Source organism: Labrus bergylta, chromosome 8, assembly GCF_963930695.1.
Source record: "Labrus bergylta chromosome 8, fLabBer1.1, whole genome shotgun sequence".
NCBI lineage: Eukaryota > Metazoa > Chordata > Actinopteri > Labriformes > Labridae > Labrus > Labrus bergylta.
The window spans coordinates 15,053,806-15,080,503 of NC_089202.1; the positions used below are offsets into that span (position 1 = coordinate 15,053,806).

Sequence of the window (26,698 nt, forward strand, 5' to 3'; positions counted from 1 at the left end):
ACTAAAATGTATCAAATCAATGAGAACATAATTAAGATAAAGGAATTTATAAAACACAATTTCTATGGTACATACTTAAAATTAAAAATATAAAAAGGAAAATATAATGTCAAACTTTATTCTTACATGAAATCATAATTCACTTATTTCAGATGGGCATAGAGTAAAAAAGGGAGGAAATACTCTTCCCTGCTAAATATTTAATGAATCTCAATTTTTGGAAGAACAGGAACACAAGGGAAACATTTTCTGCAACATCCCCAAGAGTGTTTTTTTTTATTTGCTGCAGAATTAACATATTTTAGGCTTTTTTTTCAATTCCATTTCATGAAGTGTGTCTAATGTGTGTTAGATTTTTGTCTGACTTTTTGAATGACCTCTTTTTTATACGCACAGTTCTTTACTATCAACTACTGACACACAGATGTCAATCTAAAATGGACTGAGGAATTTTTCTGGCCTTTATTATTTTAAGTATTGAATGATTTTGTAATATGATGGAGTTGGAGAATGATGGAGATGATTCTACTAAGGGGAGAGTGCAGATAAGTGCAGTGATAGTGCAGCTCCATGTTGTGAAAAGTACCAGAGAAGAGACAGCAGAAGAATATTGTTTATTAACTTGAAAAAGTTGATTAATCCATAGAAAGTGGTTGTGGGGTTACAATAATGAAAAGACAAGGCACATTGTGTTAAAATAGCTTTATGAGTTTCTCTTTTGCTTTGACACACACACACACACACACTCACAAATATCCGTGGATACCCCAGAGAGGGAGATCTATTCCAGACTACATGTTATAATATGTTATTATTAAATAAGGAATAAAACTTGCTTAATGCAAAGTTTTCATAAATACCTGTTTTGTAATTATCAAACACCAGCCTACCTGTGGTAATTAATTATTACTGTGTTGTATTTCATTTGGTCAGTATATCTAGTTTGCCTTAACCATCATTTGTTTAACAACCATTCATTTATACAAGAAAATGCTTTTTAAAGGCTCTTTACCTTTTTTATATAATAACTTGTCTAGGAGCAGTTAACACCCCGTGTAGAGAGTTAGGTCCACATTAACGTGCCAGTACCTCAGCCTGTGTGTGTGTGTGTGTGTGTGTGTGTGTGTGTGTGTGTGTGTGTGTGTGAGAATGTGAATGTATGTGTATGTTTTGATACCCGGTGAAAGAAGCTTCTGTTAGCCCATATGGCTTCAGTCGTCTGTCCTGCTTCCCCAATGTCTGCTGATAACACTGAAGTTAATGCTCAGCCTGGTCACGTGACCCCTTTACGTCTTGAAAAAGGCACCTGTGATTCAGCAGGTCAGGACAAGGCCTTTCTGGAATTACTGCTGAAACTATACACTATAAAAACTATACACTATTTTCACCATTTTCACTTAATTCACTAGTCAGCACGATGAGGCAAGACAAAGCCTGCTGTCCACCCAGGTCACTCTCAGAAGAGGAGCTGCATTTGTCTGATGATTTTTGAAAAATTACGATATATCGAGATTTAAACAGTGTTATAATAAAAAATAAAATACCAATAAAATAAAACAAAATTATTGTCACTTTTCTATGCAAAAAAGGTCACAACTACAAGATGCAGAATTATTTACGTGTGTGTGTGTGTGTGTGTGTGTGTGTGTGTGTGTGTGTGTGTGTATGTATGCGCGCGCGTGTGTGTGTGTGCGTGCGCGTGTCTCTGTCTGTGTATCTTGGAGTGTGTGATTATAACAGAGAGAAAGTGAAAAAGGAGAAAATGCATGCGTAATTGTTGTGTTTTCTATAGGGATTAGGCTGCATGTCGTACAGGATTTTCTTTGTTTATATTCACTTGGTCTTATATGTCATTAAAGAGAGAAACGTCATGGCTAGAAAGAAAAAACCTACACCATATTGACGTGATCCAGTAAAACATTCAAGTTATATAGGGAGATGGAGTAGAAGATTTCAACATAAAATGTAAGGAATATGATGACAAAGAGAATAATGGAGAGACTAAAAAGCGCAGTGCTGCACATGAAATTAACATTTAAAGCCAAAGTAAAAAGTGTGCATGGAACATGTGGGCCACATGTATGAAGGCCAATTATGGACGGCTTCCACCAACTTGTTTTTGATTTGGTGTTTCAGAGAGAGTGAGAAACGGGGATTCGATCAGACAAAGAATGAGGAATGGCTCAAAGAGAAATGTCCCCATACAGGAATACAGTAAAGACAAAGAATGAGGAAAAGACAAGGATTTAGATGAAAGTTATGAACAAATCTTACAGTCTTAAAATCAAAAAATCTTCTTGAAAGTCTGACCAACATTATTCTCATCAGCATACCTGTGTGTGACATCCTGACTTTATTGACTACTATTTCTTAGTCACTACAAACTATTCCTGCTGATTCTCTAGTGTGTCTGCATTGTGGGTGAGTGTACGATATGTTTCAGTGTTGAGTGGTTGCATAAAGAATTTGTTTCTCCAGCTCTTGTGTAGGAATTTGCAGGACTTTAACACTTTAACATGTGTGCGTGTGTGTGTGAGAGAAAGAGAGAGAGAGCAAGCATTACTCATCATCCGCTTAAAATAAGAACCTACTTCTCAAATAATTTATATATAGACATATAGCACCAGTTAGTGAAGTGTTTAGGACTTTTGCCCTCAGTGTGTATGTGCTTCTCCCTGTATGGACCTTTGCTACGGGGACAGAGAAGCGGACAGGAAAGGCAACGCTGTCATTTTGAGTGTACGCTCCCTCCTCAGATCCTCTTTTTTGCAGCTGAAAGGACTCTGAATGAATGAATAGCATCTCTTTGTGCGAATGCATGCACGCTTGCCAGTGTGTGTGTGTGTGTGTGTGTGTGTGTGTGTGTGTGTGTGTGTGTGTGTGTGTGTGTGTGAGAGAGTGTGAGTGTGTGTGTGTGTGTGTGTGTGTGTGTGTGTGTGTGTGTGTGTGTGCATTGAAGACATTTGAATGAGCAGCAAATGTGGGTGTTTATTGCTGACTTAGAGAGTGAGTGTGTGTGAGCTTTTACATATGGTTGTAGGAGAGTGTGAAACGCGAGGGAAAAGTAGGAACTGCTGCGCGTATGTGTGCAGTCACACACTTGGTATGTTTGTTATTTGCACGTCTGTGTAGGTGTTTGTCTTCTTATTATCTTGGAAAAAAGTGATATATTGTGAACAGTTACTCTTAAGTTTCATTTGCCATTAAGTGTTTTTCATATAATCTTAGATATTGTTTCACTTAGAATATGTGATAAACTTTTGAAAATCTCTGCATGTTTTTAGACTCTGTAGTCCTAAATTAATGTTCAACAGCAACAAAAAGAAATTCTCTGAGGAATTATTATGGGCACTTCTGGATCTTGAAAAATATTTGGACATTAGATATGTGTATCTTTGAGTAAATGTGATAAATGTGGTTCAGATTAAATCTTAAGGATCAGTATGAGTATACATTTGATCACATTAATGTTCACCCATTAGATGTGCATCAGAATTATGTTCAAATTAAAACACTTGAAAAATCAGCAGTGTAACACAAATAATTTGAAATGCTCCGACATATCATCTATAATGAAACATTAACGCTGATTTAGGAAACCTGCAAATGGTCTGAAGAGTCAAAACTTAATTTGACAATCATAAAAATACTGTACTGATTATTCCTATTGTCAGGTGGAAACTTTGATTTTCAAGAGGTGAATGAAATTTATGTGAAATAATTGAGAGTTAGTGTAGAATTAACGTGTAGGATGACAAGACACGATGATATTTAAGATGAAGGGAACAGGTTTAACTAATTTTCACAATATACAGAAACAGACTGAGCTCGTCCTCTCTTAAAGAAGTTATATTTTCTATTTGCTTAATATATTCTGTTTTTATTCATTCAATTAGAAAAGGGAACAATCCCATAGCTCAGTTAAGCTCTTCAACTGTCAAACACTTAAAGAAAATGCTGCTCTGTGTGTGTGTGTGTGTGTGTGTGTGTGTGTGTGTGTGTGTGTGTGTGTGTGTGTGTGTGTGTGTGTGTGTGTGTGTGTGTGTGTGTGTGTGTGTGTGTGTGTGTGTGTGTGTGTGTGTGTGTGTGTGTGTGTGTGTGTGTGCGTGTGTGCGCGTGTGTGCTTTCACACCTTACACACAAGCCGCTAATGAGTAAGTAAACTGAATGCTAACTTCTTGAAAAATCAATCCGTTAAAGTAATGCCCGTAAAAATTGTAAGCGACACAACAAGGTGAAGGATGAGTTCGTTTTCTCTCTCTTTTTTTTTTTTTTTTTTTTTTTTTTTTTTGGTGTCACGTGTGTGTTGCATGCAGTGTGTGTGTATGAGACAGAGAATCCAAGCGTCAATCATTGAGTACCGGATGTGATGTATGAGCACCAACCGTCTGTTGCCATGGCAACAAAGCAAACATCACACTTAAATAGCCAGTTCATAACATAAAATATTCACAAATAGAAATAGAAACCCCTGTGTGTGTGTGTGTGTGTGTGTGTGTGTGTGTGTGTGTGTATGTTTGTGTATATGTGTGAGTGTGTCTGTGTTTTCATGTGTGTCTGTGAGAGTGTGGCACGTGTGCTTGTTTCACTGAGAGGAGGAACTGTAGTGTGCTCACATGTGTTTACAACACAAACACATTATTGGTTGCTCCATCTCATTGTGTCTTCGTTTTTTTCAGTCAACATTTCCCTGCAAACAGAAACGTGAAATCAGAGGGTTTCCTCTAAATTATTTAAGAAGAGACAGAAGTGTTCCAGGTCATCCTTATACACACTTTTTAAACAGCCACTACAGTGTTCAGTCATTTTGAATATAACACCAAAAATATTTTACTTTGTTTACATTTAATGGGAATGACTGTAAATGTTAAAGCTCGGTATTCACTGACAAAAGAGTGCAGCGTGTCTTTTTGTAGAGATGAACTCAATGACCTTGTTGCTGTAAAGGTCTTACGTTAGTTTTTAGTTCTCTTGTATCCATATCTCAGTTTCACGAAAAATACCAGCTTAATCTGTTTGAACGCTTTTTGAATCTGCTTGCTCTGTGCGGCATCATAGCCGATATGTTGCAGCACTTATTAACATCCTTTTGTCTTGGAAAATATTTCCTTGCACTTACTGCATCTTAATCAAGCCTGCTTTATAGATCTGTCACATGGGACACATTCAGTGTTTTTCAAATGTTTGCATTACAGTTTAAAAGGATTCAAATTAGAATGATACCGGTAATTGAACCTTTTTATAATGAAGTGTGTATAATTCTCTGTATTTGTCTCACCGTGTTACTCTTGTGTGCTTGCAGTTTGTGCAACACTGAGTAGACATGTCATGCTCCCTTTAATACACGTGAACTGACTTTTTTCGCACTGTTTTTCACACTTGGACACGTACTTTCTCACCCACTCTCCCTGTCTCATTTTTTAAATTTTCTTTAAAAACAAAAATTATGACACATTTGTTTTAACCCTTCGTTCCATCGCATTGCAGTGGCTTTGCCTCCCCTCCTCTTCACTTCGCTCTCTTCATCCTGGTCTACCCGGATACGGATACCCGGGAATAACATCCCCACTCCCTCCCGCCCCCTGCTTTACGTAACGCTTAAAACCCTGCATATCCTCCCTGGCCATGGCAACAACCACATCTGGATCACTCAGCCATCTAGACTGGCACTGAAGCACATGTGAAGCCCTCAAGACTTACCACAAAAGTCATGTGTAGCAATAATCCTGTTTCCTTTTTGGTGAAGCATACTTTGGGGAGATTCTCAAAATGCCCTGGTGCAGAGGGACCCCTTAGACTAAGGTGGCTCCAAGACTTCAAATGCATGGACGTAAAGTTCCACCAGTATGCAGATTTGTTACTGCTTCTTCATGATCTCAGTTAATCCTGTATTCATACTATTCATCTTGGGAGATCACAGTCTAATTCCTCACATCCCAAAGTTTGGAATGAGAAGAGTTTTATACAACCTAGGAATTCCTTTCTCTCTCTTTCCCTCCACTCTCCTCTTCTGCTTTCCTCGCATCTCCTGCTCCACAGTCGTTGATCTGGTTTTCTGCTCTGCTGGCCATTTTTCTGCAGGCTAGTAGTGCCCCCAGATGGTCATACACTTGCATTGCAAGCTCTTTCACACAGTGGGGAAATGATCAGGGTATCCAAACTCTGGTCTGAAGTTGGTGCTTTTTGAATTTTTCTCTAATGCTATTTATTCACCGTTAGGACGGCAGTGAATCTGCAGATGTCTAAAAGTGTAAAATGTATTTTTGTGAGCTCTATTCAAATTCCAGTAACAATCATTATAATCTTAATATTCTCTGATGAAGGCTTAACATTTGCAACATTTTTGCTTTTAAAACCGATTGATCTCTCAGTTTGAACTAAAACTCGAATAAATCCGTAAAAAAAAGGCAGGTCACAAAATCTCTCCTATTTGTATTTTACAGATCCATGCTTAAGGGGGCCATAAACTAAAAAGTATAATGAGTGTTGAACTTTATTTAGATGCACTAGATGGTGATGGTCAGTTGCAGACTTGTGACCGCAGGCGACATGGGGACCTGTGCCCAACACAGCTGTTGCCATGGTAACTGCGAAGGACTGGTGGATCGAGTTATAATTGGACGGAGCAAATAGCAGGTTGTGGGAGGGAGAGACGCCGAGCACAGGGGTGGAAGATGAATTAAGGGATAAGAGAGATGGGATGGGAGAGTGAGCTAAAGCGGTGCTCCTCCTTGGTGCCAGTGTAGGTAAAGATGAGGAGGAAAACTTTCTTTCTTGATGAAGTGTTGTCTTACAGATGCAATTGGTAGGCAGAGACATGCATACATACGCACATTAAAAGCATGATGTCTGTGAGAGGAGACAGCCAATGAAAGCTGCTGAACACCTACACACTGATACTGCACAGCCAGCATGGCAGCAGGCACAGATAGTTATGCTCAGCTTAGGGGAATTTCTCTTCTACTGTTTTTTCACACCTCTTATCTTAATCTTTCCTTTCTCACCGCTTATGTTGGTTCTATATGACTAAACTCTAAATTGCTCTGGTTTGAAACCAGGGTTTCATGCCTTCTTCACCTCTCTCCACATGCATTTTTGTAACTTTAAATAACATCCTTATCAGCTTAAACCGTTGTTGTGTCAAGTCAGCTTAATAATATAGCAAATTTAATCAACCGAGGTTGACCAAAGTTCTTTACAGATTTAAAAGTTAAAACATATCTCATGAAATAATATTTTAAATAACAATAGATCTAATACAGATACAGATAGATATAGATATAATAATCTAATGGGAACATAGTGTCACAGTCAATGTATGTATACTGATAAAAGAACTTTAAAACGTATAAGGACTGTCAGCATTAACTAGACTAGATTAGATTAGAAAACTTTATTGTCAATCTATAGTCAATCGTGGTTACTTAAGGTCCGAAATTAATAGATTACTTTTTTCATTGCAATTAATCGCATGCTATTTTGTCCCTTTAGGCAAAAGAAAATCAACAAATCATTATGTTTATGGTTTTTGCATTGCAAGTGACTGGAACAAGAGAGGTCAAAACTTTTGTTTTCAATTGATCGATAGATTCATGGATGAATCTCTACAAGATAGTCCATACATCTCCTTCAGCCTTTTTCAAACCATGCTGAGGAAAAGCAACGAAAACTTATCACTGCTCTGACTCAATGGTCAGATGTTCTTCATTACTAATGACTTGTAATGTTTACCCAGGGTTGAAACCACTAAGAAGCCTCAGTAATCCATCTTCTCCACCCTGTCCTCTCTCTCCCTCTTTTCCGTTCACTCAAACAGAAAAGCTGGCATCCTCCTTCAGTTTACCACTGTTTGCTAGATTGACTTGTTGAGAGCTCAGTGCAGTTGATAAGCCTGTATTTGCTCTCTCTCTCTCTCTCTTTTCTCTCTCTCTCTCTCTTTTGCTCTCTCTGTTTCTCTACTTCTAATGCCTTATAGTTGAACCTTTACTGGAAACGCCCCACCATTAAATAAATGCACACAGTCACCCCACACAATACAGAAATGTGTTTTTTGGTAAATTTTTTAATTTAACTTTTTTTTGGTAAATATGTTTTCCCTTGTTTAGTTGCAAGACCTTTTTGTGATTTAATATGAAAGCTGTAACCCATGATGGAAGGGGTTAACTTTCCTTTTTTCCCTACCGAGTATGGCAGCTGCCAGTGGCTCTCATAACTTCATTGGTCCGTCTCAGGCTCGTGATGAGTAATTAAGTCCCTCCTAGTATTGTGTTTGTCTCATGGAAGATGAGCTAAGCAAATTGTGATTTCTTTCTTGACTCCTCTTAAAGTACTGTACCTTTCTGTCCTAGCGTTGTTAAACCTGAACACGTTTTTAAATGCTTTGTCTCTTTCTGCCTCCCCCATCTGTGGCCCCCCATTGCCCTTTAAGAGAAGTTCTGTTTTCACAAGTTGTTTTCTCTCCACCCACCCACCCTCCTCCTCCATCTCTCCTTCCCTGCCTCTCTTGCTGAAAATGACTCTCAATCTATTTTTACCCTCTAGTCCTCTCCACTCTTAGCCCGTTCCACCCATTTTCCCTCTCTTTCTAACCACCCCTACTCTCCTGTTTTCAATTCTTTACCTCTCTCTCCCTCGCTCCCTTTCCCTGTGAGCCTTGCATCAGAACACTTGAAATCCTGTCTGGAGGAGGCACATTTGCTTGATGGAGAGATGGGAAATGTTTGGGGATTTGAAAAGGATTTTTTTATTATTGAAAACTACATCACATTCCTTTCTATGTTTAGCTGTGTTTCTGAAAGCACAAATGCAGCATTGTCAGAAAAACTGTTTATAATATATTATTAGATAATAATGCTTATTTATAATGCAGTCCTCATGCTTATATAAAACAACGTTGAACGAATTAACATAAAGACTGTTGCACATAGGACGACCCTGCACACTTATGGGTTGGGTTGCATTGTCCTCCTGACCCCAGTGCCCTCATCACATCCATCTCCTGAGCAGATTACGTAGAAAGATGTAACGCAGCGTTGAAAGCAAAAAGTAAACTGCTCACCAGCGCCTCCCTGCATTAGAAGGCTTGTATTGGTATTAACATTTTAGCCAATCATAAGAGAAAGGCAGCTCTTCTTACGTCTGTTACGCCATTGGTTGGCCTATATCTGAGTGTCGGCTTTTGATTCGTGGATGGACAAATCAATCAAGGTTTACTACGATTCCTGCGCCAATGACAATGAGTGTGGGTGGGCCTACTTAAAGAAACACAAAAATACATGTTTTTTGAGGCATCCCTTGGACCCCTGCTGTGGTTTATGTATCGATAAAATTTAGATAGAAAGTCATATTTTTCTTAATTTTGTATTTCTTAAATATGTCCAGATTCTGGAGGAGGTTGGAAATCTGTTTGTAAAGCCGGCCACATTTGCATATGACTGGCATTCCAGTGCACACACCGACCAATCAGGGCCCGCGGCGGGCAAATGACAGGTGGCTGCCTTGGCCAATGGCCGAGTATTATTTGCCAAGGAGAGGCGGGACAAGGCTGGGCGAGGTTGACAGGACGAGAAGGGGAGGGGGCGAGCACAAGGGGGGGTTGGGGGGGGGAGGCAAGCAAGCAGCCTAGTTTACAACAAGAGGAAGAGGGAGGGAAGAGAAAGAAAGGGCCAGGGCTTAGAAGAGAAAAAGAACCGAGACACAAATTAAATGAGAAAAGTGGGACTGGATAGCTGTGAAGATGCTACACGAAGACTTTTAATGGATCAGCGCACCACTCCTAACAACAAATATAAAGCGAACCGGACGCTCGCCTTATATCGTACACACGGAGTGGCTAGCTAACCTGCTGCAGACGGACCGCGGACCTACGGCTTTAACCGTAACTGTACCTCTCTACTCCCGTCGGGGTCGTGTCTATTATCTTTTTGGCATCTTCAACAAAGCCACTGGTTTGCTGCTTTAGAGGCGGGGAGGGGGGAAGAAAAAAAAATACACACAAACAAACAAAAACAGCGATTCATCCCGTTTTTGTCCTTCGCTGAGTGGAGCTAGGAGTCCTCACTGTGGTCGCTTTTTTTTTTTTTTTTTTTTCTTTTTTTAAATCGCTGTGTTGTAGTTTCATCAGCTGCTATAGCTAGCCGTCAGGTGGGCCAGGTAGAATACGAGGCGGTTCTTTCTTTGCACATATATCAGCTTAAAGATCCTAAATGTGTTTGTTATGATAGAGTTTGGTAGCTCTCTTGATGACCAATCTGATGGATAGCGGGGCTTGTTAACACTAGGTGATGGATGAATGCACCAGATTTATCGTCATCCGCTTTTTGCGTAGTAAACACGGATAACATCCTCCAGTAGGTAGATTTTTGGATTTTTGACATCGTGTCAGGTTAAGACAGGTGCATAGTGCTTTTCAGGCGGTCCAGGTGTTAAGAAAAACAAGTTAGTATCTTGTTCATGTTGCGACAGGTCTCACGGGTTATTATTATTATTTTTTTAGCTGAAAATGCTAAATCTTTCTTGAGGTAGTTGAGATATGAGAGTATTTGCGTTTCTTTTTGCCTCTTGTCTGTGCGACGGGTGCACGACCAGGGGCGTTCCCGGGGAGGTCGCCCCTATTTCGGAGGAGTGGTGCACTTGAGGCTCCGGTTGTTGTTGTTGCTGCCAGAGGTAGCTAAATGTTGATTGCTGTTGTTTATTATTATTTTTTATGAATCGGCAAAAATATCAGAGCAAGGGTGATTATGTAAACAGTGCACACTCCGATAACAAGCTGATTCTTAACGCCACCCTTCAGTGGAGTCACAAGTAAACGATACATTTTTAGGTTTGCTCGCTTCGCTTGGTGCAGTCGGTGATCGATAATTCCCCGCTTACAGCAACCCGAAAGCTTTTTCTTTTTGTGTGTGCTTTTTGATCACTGCCGAGCCCACCTGTCTGCAGCTGCATTGACGCACAGAGCGAGGTTAGACATGGCCCAAAGAGACTCGGTAGTTTTCGGGTCGATGTCTTAATCCAGGCCGTGGATGGTCTGGAGGCCTTGTTAACCCCTTCTTGACCAAGCTGCTGTATTAATGTAAACAAACAGGGAAAGAGGGCATCGGGGGTAATTAGACCAAAGGGAGGAGGGGGGAACCTTGTCTTCGATTACAATCGTTGCTTTACTGTGTCGTGTTCACACTTTTGAATCTTACATGTTTAACTTAAGTTTAGTTTTGTATTATAATCGTTTATCGTAGATTTTGTCCACGCATGTTAGATTGTTACGTGTGCGATATTAGATTGCGGCATTTTGAGATACAGAGGGATGAACCCTGCTTGACAGACGTTTTATTCTTTTACTCGAAGTGGAACTGAAAACAATCCTATATGGCACATCTTTAAATCCTCAAAATGCAGGCATATGATGGTTTAATTGTTGTGAATGATGACTGCAACCTGTAGGGATGAAACGGATACAGACACCAGTGTGCACTTGTCGTCATCTTTGAGCCTGCAAGCAACATCAGCTCGGGATTGTGGATTAATGATGTTTACCTACCTTATTATGAGTTTTGTGTTGTAGAGAAGATTTTTTTTTTTTGAGGGACAAATCATTTTTCTTTTTGGGAGAAACACCAAGGATTTAATTTAACCATGTTCTCATCAGAGAATCCCCAGTATCTCCGCCAAGGATTAAGCATGTTTGGTTAGTCCATGTCACTCTCTGTTCATGTGCAATTCAAGTCTTTTCACAAATAACAGTATGTCATAATTGTTATGTTGTAAAACTAGGAACTTTTGAATGAGTTCAATGAAATACATTTCAAGGATTTATATAGGAAATAGTTTGTTGTATAAAGTTTTATTCAGAGAAACATCTTTTAAGAATTATTAATTTAATAAAATGAAACAAAGATTAATTCAGTCTCCTGTTCATTTATGATGGTTTAGATTGTACCAGCAATCTCTGTCAAGTCTGTTATTTAGTACAGAGTCCTTTTTTTTAAGATCTGCTGTTGATGGACTGATTTAACCAGTTATGTGGTTTGAATGTGTGCTACAGTGGCATTACTGGAAATCTTAGTAGTGTTCGAAGCACTCATTTTTGTATTCTGCTGCAAGGCATCTGATTGCATTTATCTATTAGCTTAAATGAAGGGTAGGAACTTCTGTGAAACCAACTGATAAACATATTTCTCATTCTAGACTGTTTGTTTCTTCTTTCACTTCACATGATAATGATCTCAACATAAGTCTATTTATAAAAATGAGTAGAATTGGTGCTGTGAGAAGGAATGTATTTCCTCCAGGGCCCTTAATAACTTAATAAAGAAATAACATCTTGGTTACCTCAATGTAAGAAGACCTAGTTCCTCTAAATGTAAGCAGGGAATCATACTATGACTTAGTGGACATCACATGGTGTTATTTGTTACCATTAAACAATACTTTTTTTCTCTGCAGTGTGGACCAATGTTGAGCCGCGGTCAGTTCCGGTCTTCCCCTGGCATTCATTGGTACCATTCCTGGCACCCACCCAATCAGATGCTTCTTCTCAGGCTGGAGAAGGCCAGCACCCTGTCAATCATCCCCAAACAGCTAGTCTGAAGTCAGGTACTTACCAAAATACTTCTGAGTTCATCCTTATGTCTAAACATGCCCTCTGTCAAATGTGCTATTATTTTTTACCCTTACTGAGCAAATATTTCTTTGATATTCTTCCTCAGAGTGTCATGGGGTGGCGGCTTTGTCACAAGAGCCTGCAGAGGCACCCCCAACTGTGGAGAGAGGTTCCCTGTCAAGGCCTACCCCCTCTTCTGATGAGCTGCCTCCAGAGAAGGAGAAAGGAGAAGCAGAGAGAGAGAGACCTGACAGTGAGACAGAGAGCGATGTGGATGACCCGTGAGTGCCGAGTTAATGTTTTACAGTGATTTTAGACGTAAAGCCATTAAAGCATCACGAAACACACTGCAAATGTAGATTCATTGGAATCCATTTTATAAGAGTGGTTATGTATTGTTGAAGTCAGCCTTCACAGCAATTTTCTGTGTGGTACTGTGTACCCACACATACAGCAAGGGAGTGTGATATTTTCTGTATCCTCACACTAATTTGGGCAGAAGAGCTCAATGCCAGAACAAAGCAGATGGGAACAAAAGCATTCCATCTCCGGGCTCTATCACTATATGAAAGGCAGTGGCCAGGCTGTCAGCCATTGAAATGGATGAGCTATCTGCTGAATCTGCTGATGTACCTCATGGGAGTTAAACTACTTGGGCTGTGTCTACATCTGATACACTTGCAGCTTTAAGATAAATAACAGAAATTACAGAGAATACATATATTTTTCTCTTTCACTGTATTTGTGTTTTATTCCCAAAGAACTATCTTTTTGAGATAGCAAACACAGGGCTGTTTTTTTTCTCCTTTCAGCTTCCTCCCTGGAGTAGTTCCAGAGCAGCCCCTCGCTACAACACCAGTAAAGCGACGCACTCAGTCCCTCAGCGCGCTGCCCAAAGATGGAGATAAGAGTAGCCCTGGGAAGGTAGTCTCTTGACCACTTTCCTTCGCAACATCCAAGTTCTCAATTTTTTCTTTAACTAAAAATGTTCAATGTAATATCTCTGTCTTTCAGAGGGAGAAGGACCACATCAGACGACCCATGAATGCATTTATGATTTTCAGTAAGCGCCATAGAGCACTGGTGCACCAGCGGCACCCAAACCAGGACAATAGGACAGTTAGCAAAATTCTGGGGGAGTGGTGGTATGCTCTGGGACCCAAGGAGAAACAGAAGTACCATGATTTAGCCTTCCAGGTACACAGATGCATTTTAGCCCAAAAAGCAATCACAAAATATATTGTGTCTCTGTGGCTTAATTCTAACTCCTCCTGTTCTCAGGTAAAAGAGGCCCATTTTAAGGCCCACCCAGACTGGAAATGGTGCAACAAAGACAGGAAGAAGTCCAGCTCCGAAGGCCGTGGTGTCCCAGGGGGCAAAGACATCAGAGAAAGGAGCATGTCTGAATCCACAGGTTAGTTCATTTAGCTCCCATGGTAGACAAAATACAAATGCATAATTTTGAGGTCATCTGCTATCAACTGTATTATTCCTGCTTTGTCCTCTTTAATAGTCATCTCTTTTGCCTTCCTGATAGAGCCCCATTCTGTGGAACTGAAGAGTGTTGTTCCAGGTCTGGTGGGTGTGTCTGAAAGGAATACAGGAGAAGGTCATGTGGGCCAACTTACCCGTCCTCGAGCCTTCTCTCAAAGTGCCATGCACAGCCTTGATCGGGTGGACAGGGGAAATACACAGGCTCTGGCAGAACTGGCACAAGTAAGAGAGGAGCACAGGTCATAGCCATGGAAAGCCAATTATTTTCATGTATAACTCTACACATTTTAAATAAAAGTGAAAGAGTTATCTCTGCTGGAGACACGAGCAGTGGGTACTGCTGTTTTTGTTAACTCAAAATGAGTGAATGAAACAGAGTTATTCTGTGTGTGGAAAAATTCTAAATGTTTGCCATCTGTTACACATTAAGTACAAATACACAGAAGACATGTTACTCCAGGGATGTAGAAATGATAAAAACACACAGTATTTAAAAAAAAAAAAGGACATGACCATTCTTGTTTCAAAGGCAACTTTTCCACAGAGGCTCTTACTCATATTTATTTCAGATGTGTGGAGATGGTGGCAGTCAGTTTTCCAGTCATGCCCCACCCCTGTCACAGTCCCAGCGGGGCGTCAGTGAGGACATGACCAGTGACGAGGAGCGCATGGTCATCTGTGAGGAGGAGGGAGATGATGATGTCATCGGTGAGAAACCAGATCTACTCTACAGATAAAGCAAAATTTACATTAGATATATCAAAGTGACATTACACTGCTAGTTGTATTACTGACCAACTCTCTGGCAGCTGTATATTGACATCTAATTGAATGGTAAACAGATCATATGTGCAGTGATCCCTTGTCCACCTTTGTCAGAGATTTAGTGCAACTGTCATGTGGTCTTTTTTCGTACATCACATGGTTTCATTTATATACCTTTTCTACTTTGTTGCTAAATTGTGTCCAGTTTTTGACCACTGGCATTGAGGGCTGATTTAGTCTTAAAGTACAATCTGTCTTGGATGGAATAGGAAATTGGAATATCTAGTGTAGCTGTAGTGTATTTTTTTTCTTCACAGAGGACCCTTATCCTAGCAGTTCCATAGACCTCAAGTGTAAGGAGCGGGTGACTGACAGTGACAGTGAAAACGGTTCTGGAGACGAAAGCGATCGGAAGGTAACTGGCCAGAATACGACATTTTTCTCCTGTAATCTAACAATCATTTGTGCTCAGTGATATGCATGAATAAAAATCTCAATTTCTCTTTTTTTGTTCCAGAGAGTTTTTGCTCCAGTCATTTGCACTTCTGCAATATCTTCTTCCTCGCATCAACCCCCTCATGGTAGAAGTGTCTCTCTGTCCTCTTACCCCACCAGCAAACGCTATGATGAGGGGAGGTCAGGAGGTGGAGGGTTTTCAGATCACAGAAGGAAGGAAAGAAGAGAGGGGGAGGGTAAGGACACATTTGGGGGTGAGGGTGGAGGAGGAGTGCAGGCTTTTTCTCTCTCCCTCTCTTCTGGCCAGTCAGTCATCTCCACTTCTCCAGCTGGAGGGCCTCCATGCTCATCAGTAGGCTCAAGTGGAACAAACCCATTCCTAGGCACTGGCACTGTAAGGGTAGCCTCTACAGTGGTGACCAACGTTATGCGTCCTGTTATCAGCACACCACTCCCCATCGCCAGCAAACCCAGAGATGGAGGCACGTCATCAAGCCCCCATCCATCAGAGAGGAGGTGCCTGACTCCCCAGCAACCACAACTCCTGATTGGTTCAGGGCCAGGAGGCATGGCTGCTGCCACAGGGGGTGGGTACTACTCTTCATCATCACCTAATCCTGTAGCTGCAGGTGTGGGCCCTGGTGGTGTAGTGACTAATTTGGTATTAGGAGGAGCTATCTCTGCTCAACCTGCTGTGCAGCTCTTCACCCCCTCCTCCCAGCCTCAATCTTCCCAGCAACACGCGCTCACCCACACTGCTATTTCAGCAACGCAAAGCCACACCAATGGTCCCTTGCCTCTATCCCTGCTTCAGCCCCAGTTCCTTCCTGCCTCTTCCCTCGCATCCCCTGGGGGCAAGGCCATCACACAAGTTCAGTATATCCTTCCCACCTTACCTGCCAGCGCCCACCCAAAGAGTCCACCTCAACAGCTGAGCCAGCCAACCAGTTTCTTCAACCTGCCCACAGCTCCACCCACTCATGTGTCCCTGGCCAATGGAAAGCAGCAGGGTGCAGGGTCACTGACAGGATATTCATCGGGAGCGGTGGGAGTGGTCAGCCCGGGAACTAGAGGTAAGAGTTTCAGAGCAGCTGAGTCATGGCAAAGCTTTAGCTACATATAGTTATTATGGTGCACTCAAACTCAGCAAAGTTACTTCACATTACATACTGTATGTCATCAACATACATGTTGTGCTGCTGGAGTGCATCGGAAAAACCCTCCAGGAATTTTTCTCCAAGTGAGGAAATAGAATATTTTTAGTTTGCATAAATTGGTTGAAATTCATATACACTTTTTTAAGACTGCGTAATGTCCACTTTGCGGATGAGCAACCGTACCATGCTAAAGTGCACCTCTTCCAAACGTTTCAGGGCCAAGGAAGTGCACTCACTGCACTCTCAGCACTTGTCTAATGAACTGCCTGACTTTGGGCATCAAATGTGCTTCAGCACAGTTTGGATTGCCTTGTGTGAGTGCACCCTTATTCTGTTGTGACTCCTAATACCAATCACATTCACTGTCTCTGTTTTTACCTCAGTGCAAACACAGTCGCCAGTCCTCCAGGGTAAAATGCTTGTTCCCATGGCAACAGTACGAGCTGCACCAGCCCAAGCCCAGCAGTTTCCGATTGTGGCTCCACCTCTTCCTGTCCAGAACGGTGCTCAGGCGGGAAGCAAGGTCAGTCAGCACCTTCACTGGGGAAGCTAAATGAGAACTTCTTTTCTTATTGTTTGTAGCACAAAGAAGAAAACCATGAGCTCACCACTTTCACTTCCCATTCTTACAAAATGTAATTTGTCATTTTTGTTTCTTTATGGCTTCCTCTTTTTACTTCCTCCCAAGATCATCCAGATAGCCCCCATGCCTGTTGTCCAATCACAGCTGCCTCAGGGTGGAGCCGTCCATCCTGCCAGCCCATTCCCTGTGGGAACTGCTGCTGTGGTGGCCCCAGGATCAGCCCCCTCCCAGGCTGTACTCCTGCCACCAGCACCTACCAGGTAGGAAAACCATCAAAAAACAATCAAAGAATAAATGTGGATCTTGTGCCTCTTTTACCCACATCAACCTTTGTTTTTGTCATTGTGCCCCAGGGCATTCATTGCTAACTTAATAACATCTGGCCAGCTCTATACATGGACCAAAACAGGAATTATGTGTCAAATGCCTTTACTAGCTACTGTGAACTTAAAGTATTTGCTGAGGTGGTTAATGTCATCACTTTGATAAGTAAAAACTAAACCAAAAGTGCACAGTAGTTATTCTGAATCATCTGTTGAATTCCCCTCATTTGCCTTTTTGGCTCCCTTTTATATTTTTATTGGACAAACCACCGTGCTCGTTCAGACATTCCACTTCTCCCTGTAAATCTCTTTTCGATTAAATCTGCATTTTGTTGTTTTTATACGAAAAAACGTCAAATGTTTTACATTTAAACAGCAACATAGACACTGTGGGCGGCTGTGGCTCAGTGGAAAGGAAGGTTCAATTCCCATCTCCTGTAGGTGCTCTCACTGCTATGCCATCAGTGTGTTAATATGCATTAATGGGATTAGTTAACACTGATGGTCACTTTACATATCAGCTTCTGCCATGTGAATGTGGCGTGAATGGGACATGTAATGTAAAAGTGCGTAGTAGTCATAAGACTAGAAAAGCAAAAGTCCATTCACCTTTTACAGAGGGGTGGGACTTAAGTAATGTATAATTTTTTGCAGTTTTCTATTTAAATGCTTAAATAGAAGTGCAGAGTGCAGGAGTAAGGTAGATTGTGAAGTCAAAGAATGCCATTGATGTTATTATAAGCTCTACTGTAAAGTCTTGCTCTTGGTTAAGTTGTTTATACAACATTAAGATCTGTTTGAAAGATTGACTCCATGTTTTATGTTCTTGAGATAGTTTGGTTAGATATGGATGCAACCTCGAAATGAATCACATTGTGCTTCGGAAAAAAATTGTGGCTGCAGTGTGTATACTAGAGAATAAATATTACAAGCCCTATCACTGGGTTACTGCTATGCTCCTCTTTTTTAAAAAAAGAAGAAAAACAAAGAAAGAAAAACTACTCTAAACTAACTAAATGGTAGACCGCAGTCACTCATGGGACCTGCAGTGATTCAGAGTCTGGGAAAAATAGCTAACATCACTTACCATAGATATCTTCAACCATCTTTAGACCTAAATCAATTAGGTAAGCATTCACAAAAAATAATGCACTCAGCCCAAAGTACAACGCAAATAGAAGAGGAGTGTACACAACAAATGTAGTATTTGAAAACAGTTTATTCAACCTTTTCAGACGGATTCAATACTTTAGAAGAAGGCCTGATTTTTAGTGATTTTTAAGAAGGCACTTACATTTTGGGATGACTTCCATTGTTGTTAATTGAGGGATCAAAATTCCATGTTAAAGCAGATTCTATCAACAAGCTTTTTTTCTGATAACTGTCATTCATTTAGTATTTTCTTGTACTTTATGGTTTTAAGAAACTGAGATTAAAAAGATGACACAAATTACACTTTGTACAAGTTGGTTGTATTGTCTCGTATGCCAGGGACTTCCACATTTCCTAAAGCATAGTGAGCAGACAATAGCAGAAACAAAAACTCCGGCAGGGGTGCAGCTGTAGCAGTGCAGCTCTATTCTGGATGTGTTAGTCATGCTGCTGGTGGCCCTAGTTGGCTCTGCCTGCCACCCCCACACTACCTCTTAACTCCGAGCACACACACATACACACAAACAGCACTAGTCATCCTGTGCTGCTCGCTGTGATGTACACTCACCCTCTGACCCTCACTGCAGCACTTCTTTTTTTGTCTTCCTCTTTCTTTCTAATCACGTCTCTGCTCCCTCTTTTCCTGTCCTGGCTCATTGTTGTACCTCAACACATCCTGTCACCTCTCCTGCAGTTGACATTTTCATCACAGAAATGTCACCTTTCCTTCTTCCCTCTCCCTTTTTATATTTTTATTTCTAATCGCCACTTTTCTTTTTATCTACCATCCAGGATCACCTACGTCCAGTCCACTCCAGGGGTCCCATCCACTCTGCCTCTTGTCTCCACGACAACAGGCTCCTCCACCACCCAGCAAGCCCTGCCAGTGGCTGGATCTGCATATGTTCCATCGCCCCTAGCAACACTTGGGTTCACAGCCATTGCACCACCTGGACAGACACTGGTTCAGCCGCTGATTGCAGGTCAGTACTGTGGAGAGGAACGTCTTGATTCTTTTCTTTATGTGCCAGTTTTGTGTTGTTTATATATTCAGGTTTATGTTATACAACAGTGGTCGACAAAGAACAGCCCTGTGTGACAAATCCAACAAAATATTGGGCCCTGGATACATTTTTGATTATTCCTAACTGAAACCACAGATATCATTGTCCATTGTGGGGATTTTTTTCTCCTTTCAGCTTTAAGGTCATGAGAAAAAACCTTAGACATTGAGTTGTAGTAGAAACAAACATCAAACTATGCATACAGTCTGCTTTGAGTATACTTCATTCTTTCCCTATTAATACATTTAAACACACAACTGTATACGCACTAAATCTGCTTAGTATTATTTCAGCGTAATATTTCTTTAGAATATTCTGCATGTCTTGTCCCGCACCAGGCAGAACCGTACATGATGACAGATGAAAGCACACCCTCAGCACTACCCTCAGTTACATTCTAAAAAAATGCCTTAGACTTCAGATTAATTCTTGCATGAAATGAAAGAAAATGAAGCAATATAGCCTTTAGAACTAACAAACAATACTGAAACATGGGTCCCTCAGTTGAAATAGCTGTCTACAATTCACCATAATCACATACAGCTTTTCTATCCTAGCTCAAACGCTGTTATAATGTTGTACTCCTGTGTACAGGGCAAAGCTGCCAAACGGTTATCCTATCACTACTCCCCATTTGATTAACAACTTAAAGAGGCCATATTATGCCCTTTTTGGGGTTCGTATATTTAATCTACTTTTGTACGTTCACAATAGCTAAAGTCCGAAGAAAGTGTCTGTTTTCATGTGCTGCTCCTCCTTGCTCCCTCTCCGCTCTGAGTCCGTCAGCCGCACTCTGCTGAGCCCACACTGTTAGACCCCACGTGGGCCAAGTCTGCTCTGATTGGTCTGCCGATCCGCTCTGTTGTTATTGGTCAGTTGCTCAGCACGCTTCTCGGAAATTTCAACATGAGCTGCGGGGCTTGCCACAACGAGCCAATGGACTTAGATCAGTGATCTCACACTGACAATGACGGCGCACTGACAAATTTTTATCGAGGGGGGCTAGAACCGAGCGTTTTATGCGGCTAATGCTACAGCTAACAGGAGGACGTAGGAGAAGCTGCGTTTCCGCAGACTTTGAATTTTTGCACATAGATGTGCCTAAACATGCACAGGACACTTGGAAAACAGACTAAATGTCATATAAAACCAGAAAAAGCATAATATGGGTTTATTCACAATTTTAATACACAATGGATGGTAAAATTACGAAAGGGAGATTGAGTGTTTCAAATTAGAACACAATATTTTAAATTACATTGTTAGACAACAGCTAACCTGTGCTAGCTGTCAGTACTATTAACATAAATAGATTTCCTGCTATCTGTTGTCTTTTCAGTTGCGGATCAATCGAAAAGTGATGAATTGATGACCCTCTTTCAGTTTTTGTACGTTTAAATGGCTTGTAACCCTCAAACACAGCGTTACAACATAGCATCTTAACTTCCCACCTTGAGAATGATGTCAGAGAAAAATGTCCATGTGAATATGTGGATTTGTCTTTTGACTGAATGCAAACTCCTCTGTTTAACCCAATCTGCTGGTCACTAGTTACAGATCTGATATTATTTCAACCAATTGCTTCACTCTGACATTATGACTGAAGTAATAGTCAAGGAAGAGGATAACAGCAAAGACAGAGCTTGGTCACCACTTTTGAAAAAAGGCCGACAATAAAAAAGGACCGTCAAATCTGGAATATAAATCACAGCGGTATATAAAACGCTAAATCTGTTTTGGGGGGCTTCACAGAGGAAAAAAAGGTTTAAACTACATTACGGTAGTTGAGTTCTCAGCCTACGGTGAAAGTTGTGAAGTACAGACCCACAGCCCGCGAGTTGTGCTGCCCACCTCTGCAGGTCACTGGTTGACTTTAATAAAGGACAATCTAAATGGCCAAATGGGTGCCCAGTCTAAACACGTTCTCAGGTGCACACGGTTGCAAGAACACACCACCAAAATGAAATCAAAAGTCCATGTTCTGGGCGAACCAAAGGAAAGTTATTTTCAGTGTGCCACGGACTTTTGATTTCATTTTAATAAAGGAGTCTTTCAATCAAAAGAGAACTCCACAAGGTTTATTTATTTAATGACTACAATTTACCACAGTTTTCTTTAAATGCAAGATTATGACCTTGTGAGGGAGAAAAAAAAGTCATGCAGCCAGTGTGGCTATGTATCTTAACTTCAGCTTGCAAATATGAGTTATCAATCGCGTCAGATCACGTGCAGTGGGTGATGGTTACGGCTGCACTCGTGGTAATGACCGCGCGTGTTTCAGAATTTTCTACTGGTATTGATAAAATGAGAAATTATTTTTAAAAAAAAGGTATTAAAAGTGCATCTTGTACACCAGATTTGACTGTAATGTTCATGATAAAATTCTCAATGTATTGTAACTGACAACTCAAAGATATTTGGACATTCTCCTTAATCCAGGTCAGCCACCACTCCTGGCTACAGCTCAGTCTCCATCACCTTCCACCTCAGCCCCTGCTTCCGGCTCTGGTGGCCAGATAGTCACCGCAATCTACCCTCCTTCCCCTAGCGTCACCATGGCAACAGGGGTGGTCTCCATGACAGCAGTACCCCCCAGCGTGGTCTACTCCGTCTCCAGCCCCTCCAGTGCTTCCCCTCACATCTTTTCCAAACACACAGCAATACCAACAACAGTCACGCACCCACATCCGCAGCTTCATACAGACAGACAGGCAGACAGACACCTGCCCCCGGACAGACCTGCAGATCGACACACAGAGAGACAGGCTGAGAGGCAGACAGAACTGTTCATGCACTCTGAAAGACAACTGGAGAGGCAGTCGCAGATCTCCAGCAGCTCAGTGGCACCTCCCAGTGGTTCATCTGTGTCCATAAGGCCCTGCAGTCCTCCACCTCAGATCCAAACATCTGGTACTTGTTTTTGTTAAATACTTAATTTGACAGGTTTCTAATTCGTTGTTATTTCTAGCATATATAATAAACCCTTTCTTTATCTTTTCAGGAAACACACCAGGTACACCCAAACTAGCCCAGCTTCCAGTCAGGACCCCTCTGAAGGTGAAGGCAATGGTAGCGAACATCCCCGTGGGCAGCTATGAAGGAGGGGGCCGAGGAAAGAGAGAGAGAGGGAGAAGGAGAGGGAACGAGACAGGGAGCGGGAACGAGATAGGGAGCGGGAAAAGGAGAGAGACACTGCAGCCTCTTGCCATTTCTCTTTTGATCCTGAGCCTGCAGGGCAATCGGGGTCTCCAACAACACATCCAGCTGAAGAGCCTCCCTCCTCTGACAGACCGCTGGAGGGCTCCGGTGCAGCAGACTCCTCTGAAACACGGAGCAGGGAAAGCACAACCACCAAAGAGGTGAGAGGAATCACATATTGGCTTTTTTAGCTCAAACATCATAAGAAGAAACTTCTTTTTGTTTTTGTTGTCACATAACACGGCTCTGACTTTTTCCACAGACTGGATGGAAGGAGTCCCTTCCCCCCTCTCCTCCCCCCCTTCCATCAACTACAGATTCCGCCCTTCCACCCCCACAGACTGACAAAGATGCCCCTACACCCAAAAAGGTCAAATCCCGTCCGCCACCACTGAAGAAGACATTTGACTCTGTGGACAAGTGAGTTAACACCTTTGTGAATCTTCTGCCCAAGGTTATTCTGATGATTGTTGGATGGCGTATGTATACTGTGTCTTGTGTGTGTGTGTGCTTGCTGGTCTGGCAGGGTGCTGTCGGAGGTTTACTTTGAGGAGCGCTTTGCTGAGCTGCCAGAGTTTCGGCCTGAGGAAGTTCTTCCCTCACCCACCCTGCAAAGTCTGGCGACTTCACCTCGCGCCATCCTGGGCAGCTATCGCCGCAAGAGGAAGAACTCTACAGGTGTCACTCCCATTCTCTGCATTTGACACAGAAATAAATTATTTACAGTATTGTTGGGTAGTTGTTTTGATTTTCATGAGAATGTTAGAATTTGGCAAATAGCACATTCCTGCTCTATGAAATAAATTGTTCCTTGACATGGTTTTAAACTCTATGTTAAACAAAAGCTGTAATGTAATTCTCAAGTGGTTTTGTTTTAAGTTTATTTTCTGTGTGCCTCTAGATTTGGACTCAGCCACTGACGAACAACTCTCTCCCAAGAGAAAGAGTCGGCGACGCTCAAGCTGCAGCTCCGAGCCAAACACTCCTAAAAGTGCTGCCAAGTGTGAGGGAGACATCTTTACCTTCGACCGAGCAGGTAAGACACAGGGAAGGAAAGAAACCTTTTGTGAATTTTTTAAATATTATCAAGCAGGAAACTTCTATTTTTATTTTTAATACAGTATTTAAATCCCAGTTTTGGGACTATTAAGGATTATCTCAAATTATTTCCACATAGGAAAGCCCTTTGTAGACTGCCTGTTCAAGGTGCTATATTTAACCCCATGGTACGGCTCACCTTCACTATGATTGTCAGAGTTAGAGGGGCGAGATGTGATTGGCAGAGTCAGCGGGTGACGACAGCGCTGTGTGTGTGTAGTGAAGCTTCTGCTGTTCCTCTACATGTTGCTCTTCCGCAACGCCATTTCAATGACTGGGTCACCCATACGCCATTACAGAATCAATGTGAATGTAAGAACGAGCTTAGTTAAGGCGCTGTTGCTGAAACACACTCTGAAAAGGGCTTTGGTGATGATGAGGCACTTAATAAAATATTATTTGAACTTGTTTTCTAAAGACTAAACCACTTGGGTTGTATTATCGCTTTCCCAGCCACAGATGGAGAAGACATCCTAGCAGAACTGGAGTTTGACAAGGTGCCATACTCCTCCCTGAGACGAACTCTGGACCAGAGGAGGGCACTGGTCATGCAGCTGTTTCAGGAGCAGGGCTTCTTTCCATCTGGTATAAAACACAAACACATTATGTGTAACAGCATGTTCAGGATGAGTCTTCCAGGTATTTACTGGTGTCCTGTCGTCTTGTTTCCAGCTCAAGCCACTGCAGCCTTCCAGACAAGATACTCCGATATTTTTCCAACCAAAGTCTGTCTGCAGCTGAAGATCCGGGAGGTCCGACAGAAGATCATGCAGACAGCTACTCCATCCGATGCCCCTGGTTTTGGCATTCCTGACTCAGCTGGTCTCCCTGGACCCTCTGGCTGCCAGCCAGGAGAGGGATCTGTGAGAGGTGCTGGGGACCTGCAGGACGATGAAGTGGATCAGGGGGTTGAGGGGAGCCCTGAGGATCCGCGTGACTCACAAGACTCCTCTAGATGAGGGATGCTGACTGATCAGCTTCTGTCACACCTTTGCACCCCCTAAATGCTTTTAAAAGAAACATTTTATCCCCACTCTGAACTCTCCTCTGGTCACATCCTGGTTTCTTTCTTTCCTTCGCAGCCAAGCTGCGAGACTGAGAGATGTTTGTTTGCAATGCTGGGACTTTCATCTTGTAATGTGTGACCCTCATACCAAAAAAAAAGAAACCTTAAAAACCAGTGGCACAAAAACTACCACAAAACATAAACACATACACCCTGCAAATGTTTGAATTAGCACTCTGTATTAACTAACTTGGAGAAATCTCAAATCAATGCCAGTGAAAGGACCATTGTGTACAGCTGCAATCATTCACCATGAAGAAGAAAGAATTCTCGTTTTGGACCGAGCAACGTTCAGAGAGGATGAAGTCAGTAGTTTTAATTAAGGACATTAAATGTTTTAATATTTGTTATTGATATGGTTTAAAAGCAGTTCTCAGCTTAAAGCAAGCTGTATGTAGACTCAACTGTTGTATGCTTGAAAATGTTTCTGATGACATAGGGGGCTGGGCCCTCAAAAGCCAGAAACAATTTGAATTGATGAGAACTTGTTCCTTTGGACCTGGAAAGATCTGTGTCTCCTTTTTATTTCTGACGTGTGGAACTTCAGGGGAGGTCTACGGGGAGTGACTTAACATTAGTGAACTTCTGGCAGTGCCATTATTCCTGCAGTTACCTGTCTGGCCAAGTCCTCCCTTCTTGCGACTGACCCTAGCACATGCCAGTAGGTAGGAACCAAGCATTCCTGTGCCTCTCATTTGTTAGCCATGAAGGACGGAGGAGGGTCAGAGTCAACCGGCACATCATGGCTTCTAGTTGTAGAGGTCAGGCTGATTCAAGCCTTAATCCTCTGTTGCCAAGCAGTTTTATTAACTTTTTTAAAGGGTTTGATTTGTATTTAACATTATCATATTAAGTTTGTTGTTGTACTATTCTGATGGTTATTATTATTATTATTATTATTACTCCTCATAGCATTGCAGTGAACCCTGGCCCCTTTGTTTTCGTTGCTAGCAGATGTCTCCTTCATTTCTGCCAGCTGTTGATTTCTTGTGCTATCTTTTTTTTTACATTTTTATTTTGGAAGCAGGTGAGACACTGCTCCACACCTGTACAGTTCCTCTATTCTAGTCTTCCCTTGACTGGCCTCTCACCTCAGCAAGGATCTGCGGTGCAGTTCATTTTTATTCTTCATTTCAAAGAGGACGAACACAATGTGGACCTTTTTTTATATTATTTCAACTGTAAGAAGCCGTATGTTTGTTTAAGACCACCCCGTATGCTTGTCCCTCGCTTACTTTGATTCTATACTATCAACACTTGTACATCTCCTTCCTCCACCTTTTTCTTCACTCCTTCCTCTCTGTCACTTTATTTTTCTCTCCAGACCTTTTTTAGACAGGCGGAGAGAAACCTTGGGGAAGTGAGGGGAGGCTTAAGAATTAAACGAGCTGGTAGGATCTTATACTGGTTGTCTTTGTGCAAGACTTGGTTGTGTTGTAAATAATTACTGTAGAGTCAGAAGACTCATTATATTATTGATAAGGAAAAATCTGTCAACTTTACAGACAACCATTGCCAGAAGTAAAACAACTGAAAAGGAAAAAACGACAATAAATATGGCTATTAATGTTTGTGTTGAGCTCCTTGTTCTGCTGTTCCAGCAAACAAGAGAGGAATTTCTATGAATAATTTAAGTTTGTATCTGTAACTTTCAGTATGCAAATAAAAATAGATGTTCAATTAAAGTGATCTCATCACTGGCAATGTGAATATTTATCGTTTTCTTTTGCACATACAATCGAGA

At 41.7% G+C, this 26,698-nt stretch overlaps 1 protein-coding gene across 1 annotated transcript in view; it reads left to right on the forward strand.

Moving 5' to 3' along the window:
* The window catches only part of cicb (capicua transcriptional repressor b), a 36,934-nt gene extending 10,291 nt beyond the window's left edge, over positions 1–26,643 (forward strand). Inside the window, 20 exon segments of the mRNA XM_065957972.1 lie at positions 12,442–12,591; positions 12,705–12,879; positions 13,411–13,522; positions 13,613–13,795; positions 13,880–14,012; positions 14,136–14,314; positions 14,662–14,800; positions 15,175–15,272; positions 15,375–16,386; positions 16,854–16,993; positions 17,159–17,313; positions 19,321–19,511; positions 22,032–22,502; positions 22,594–22,709; positions 22,712–22,951; positions 23,053–23,210; positions 23,317–23,468; positions 23,692–23,826; positions 24,342–24,473; positions 24,561–26,643. Coding sequence (XP_065814044.1) covers positions 12,442–12,591; positions 12,705–12,879; positions 13,411–13,522; positions 13,613–13,795; positions 13,880–14,012; positions 14,136–14,314; positions 14,662–14,800; positions 15,175–15,272; positions 15,375–16,386; positions 16,854–16,993; positions 17,159–17,313; positions 19,321–19,511; positions 22,032–22,502; positions 22,594–22,709; positions 22,712–22,951; positions 23,053–23,210; positions 23,317–23,468; positions 23,692–23,826; positions 24,342–24,473; positions 24,561–24,847 — 4,358 coding nt within the window. The 3' untranslated portion in view covers positions 24,848–26,643.
* Positions 26,644–26,698: the final 55 nt, after the last annotated feature.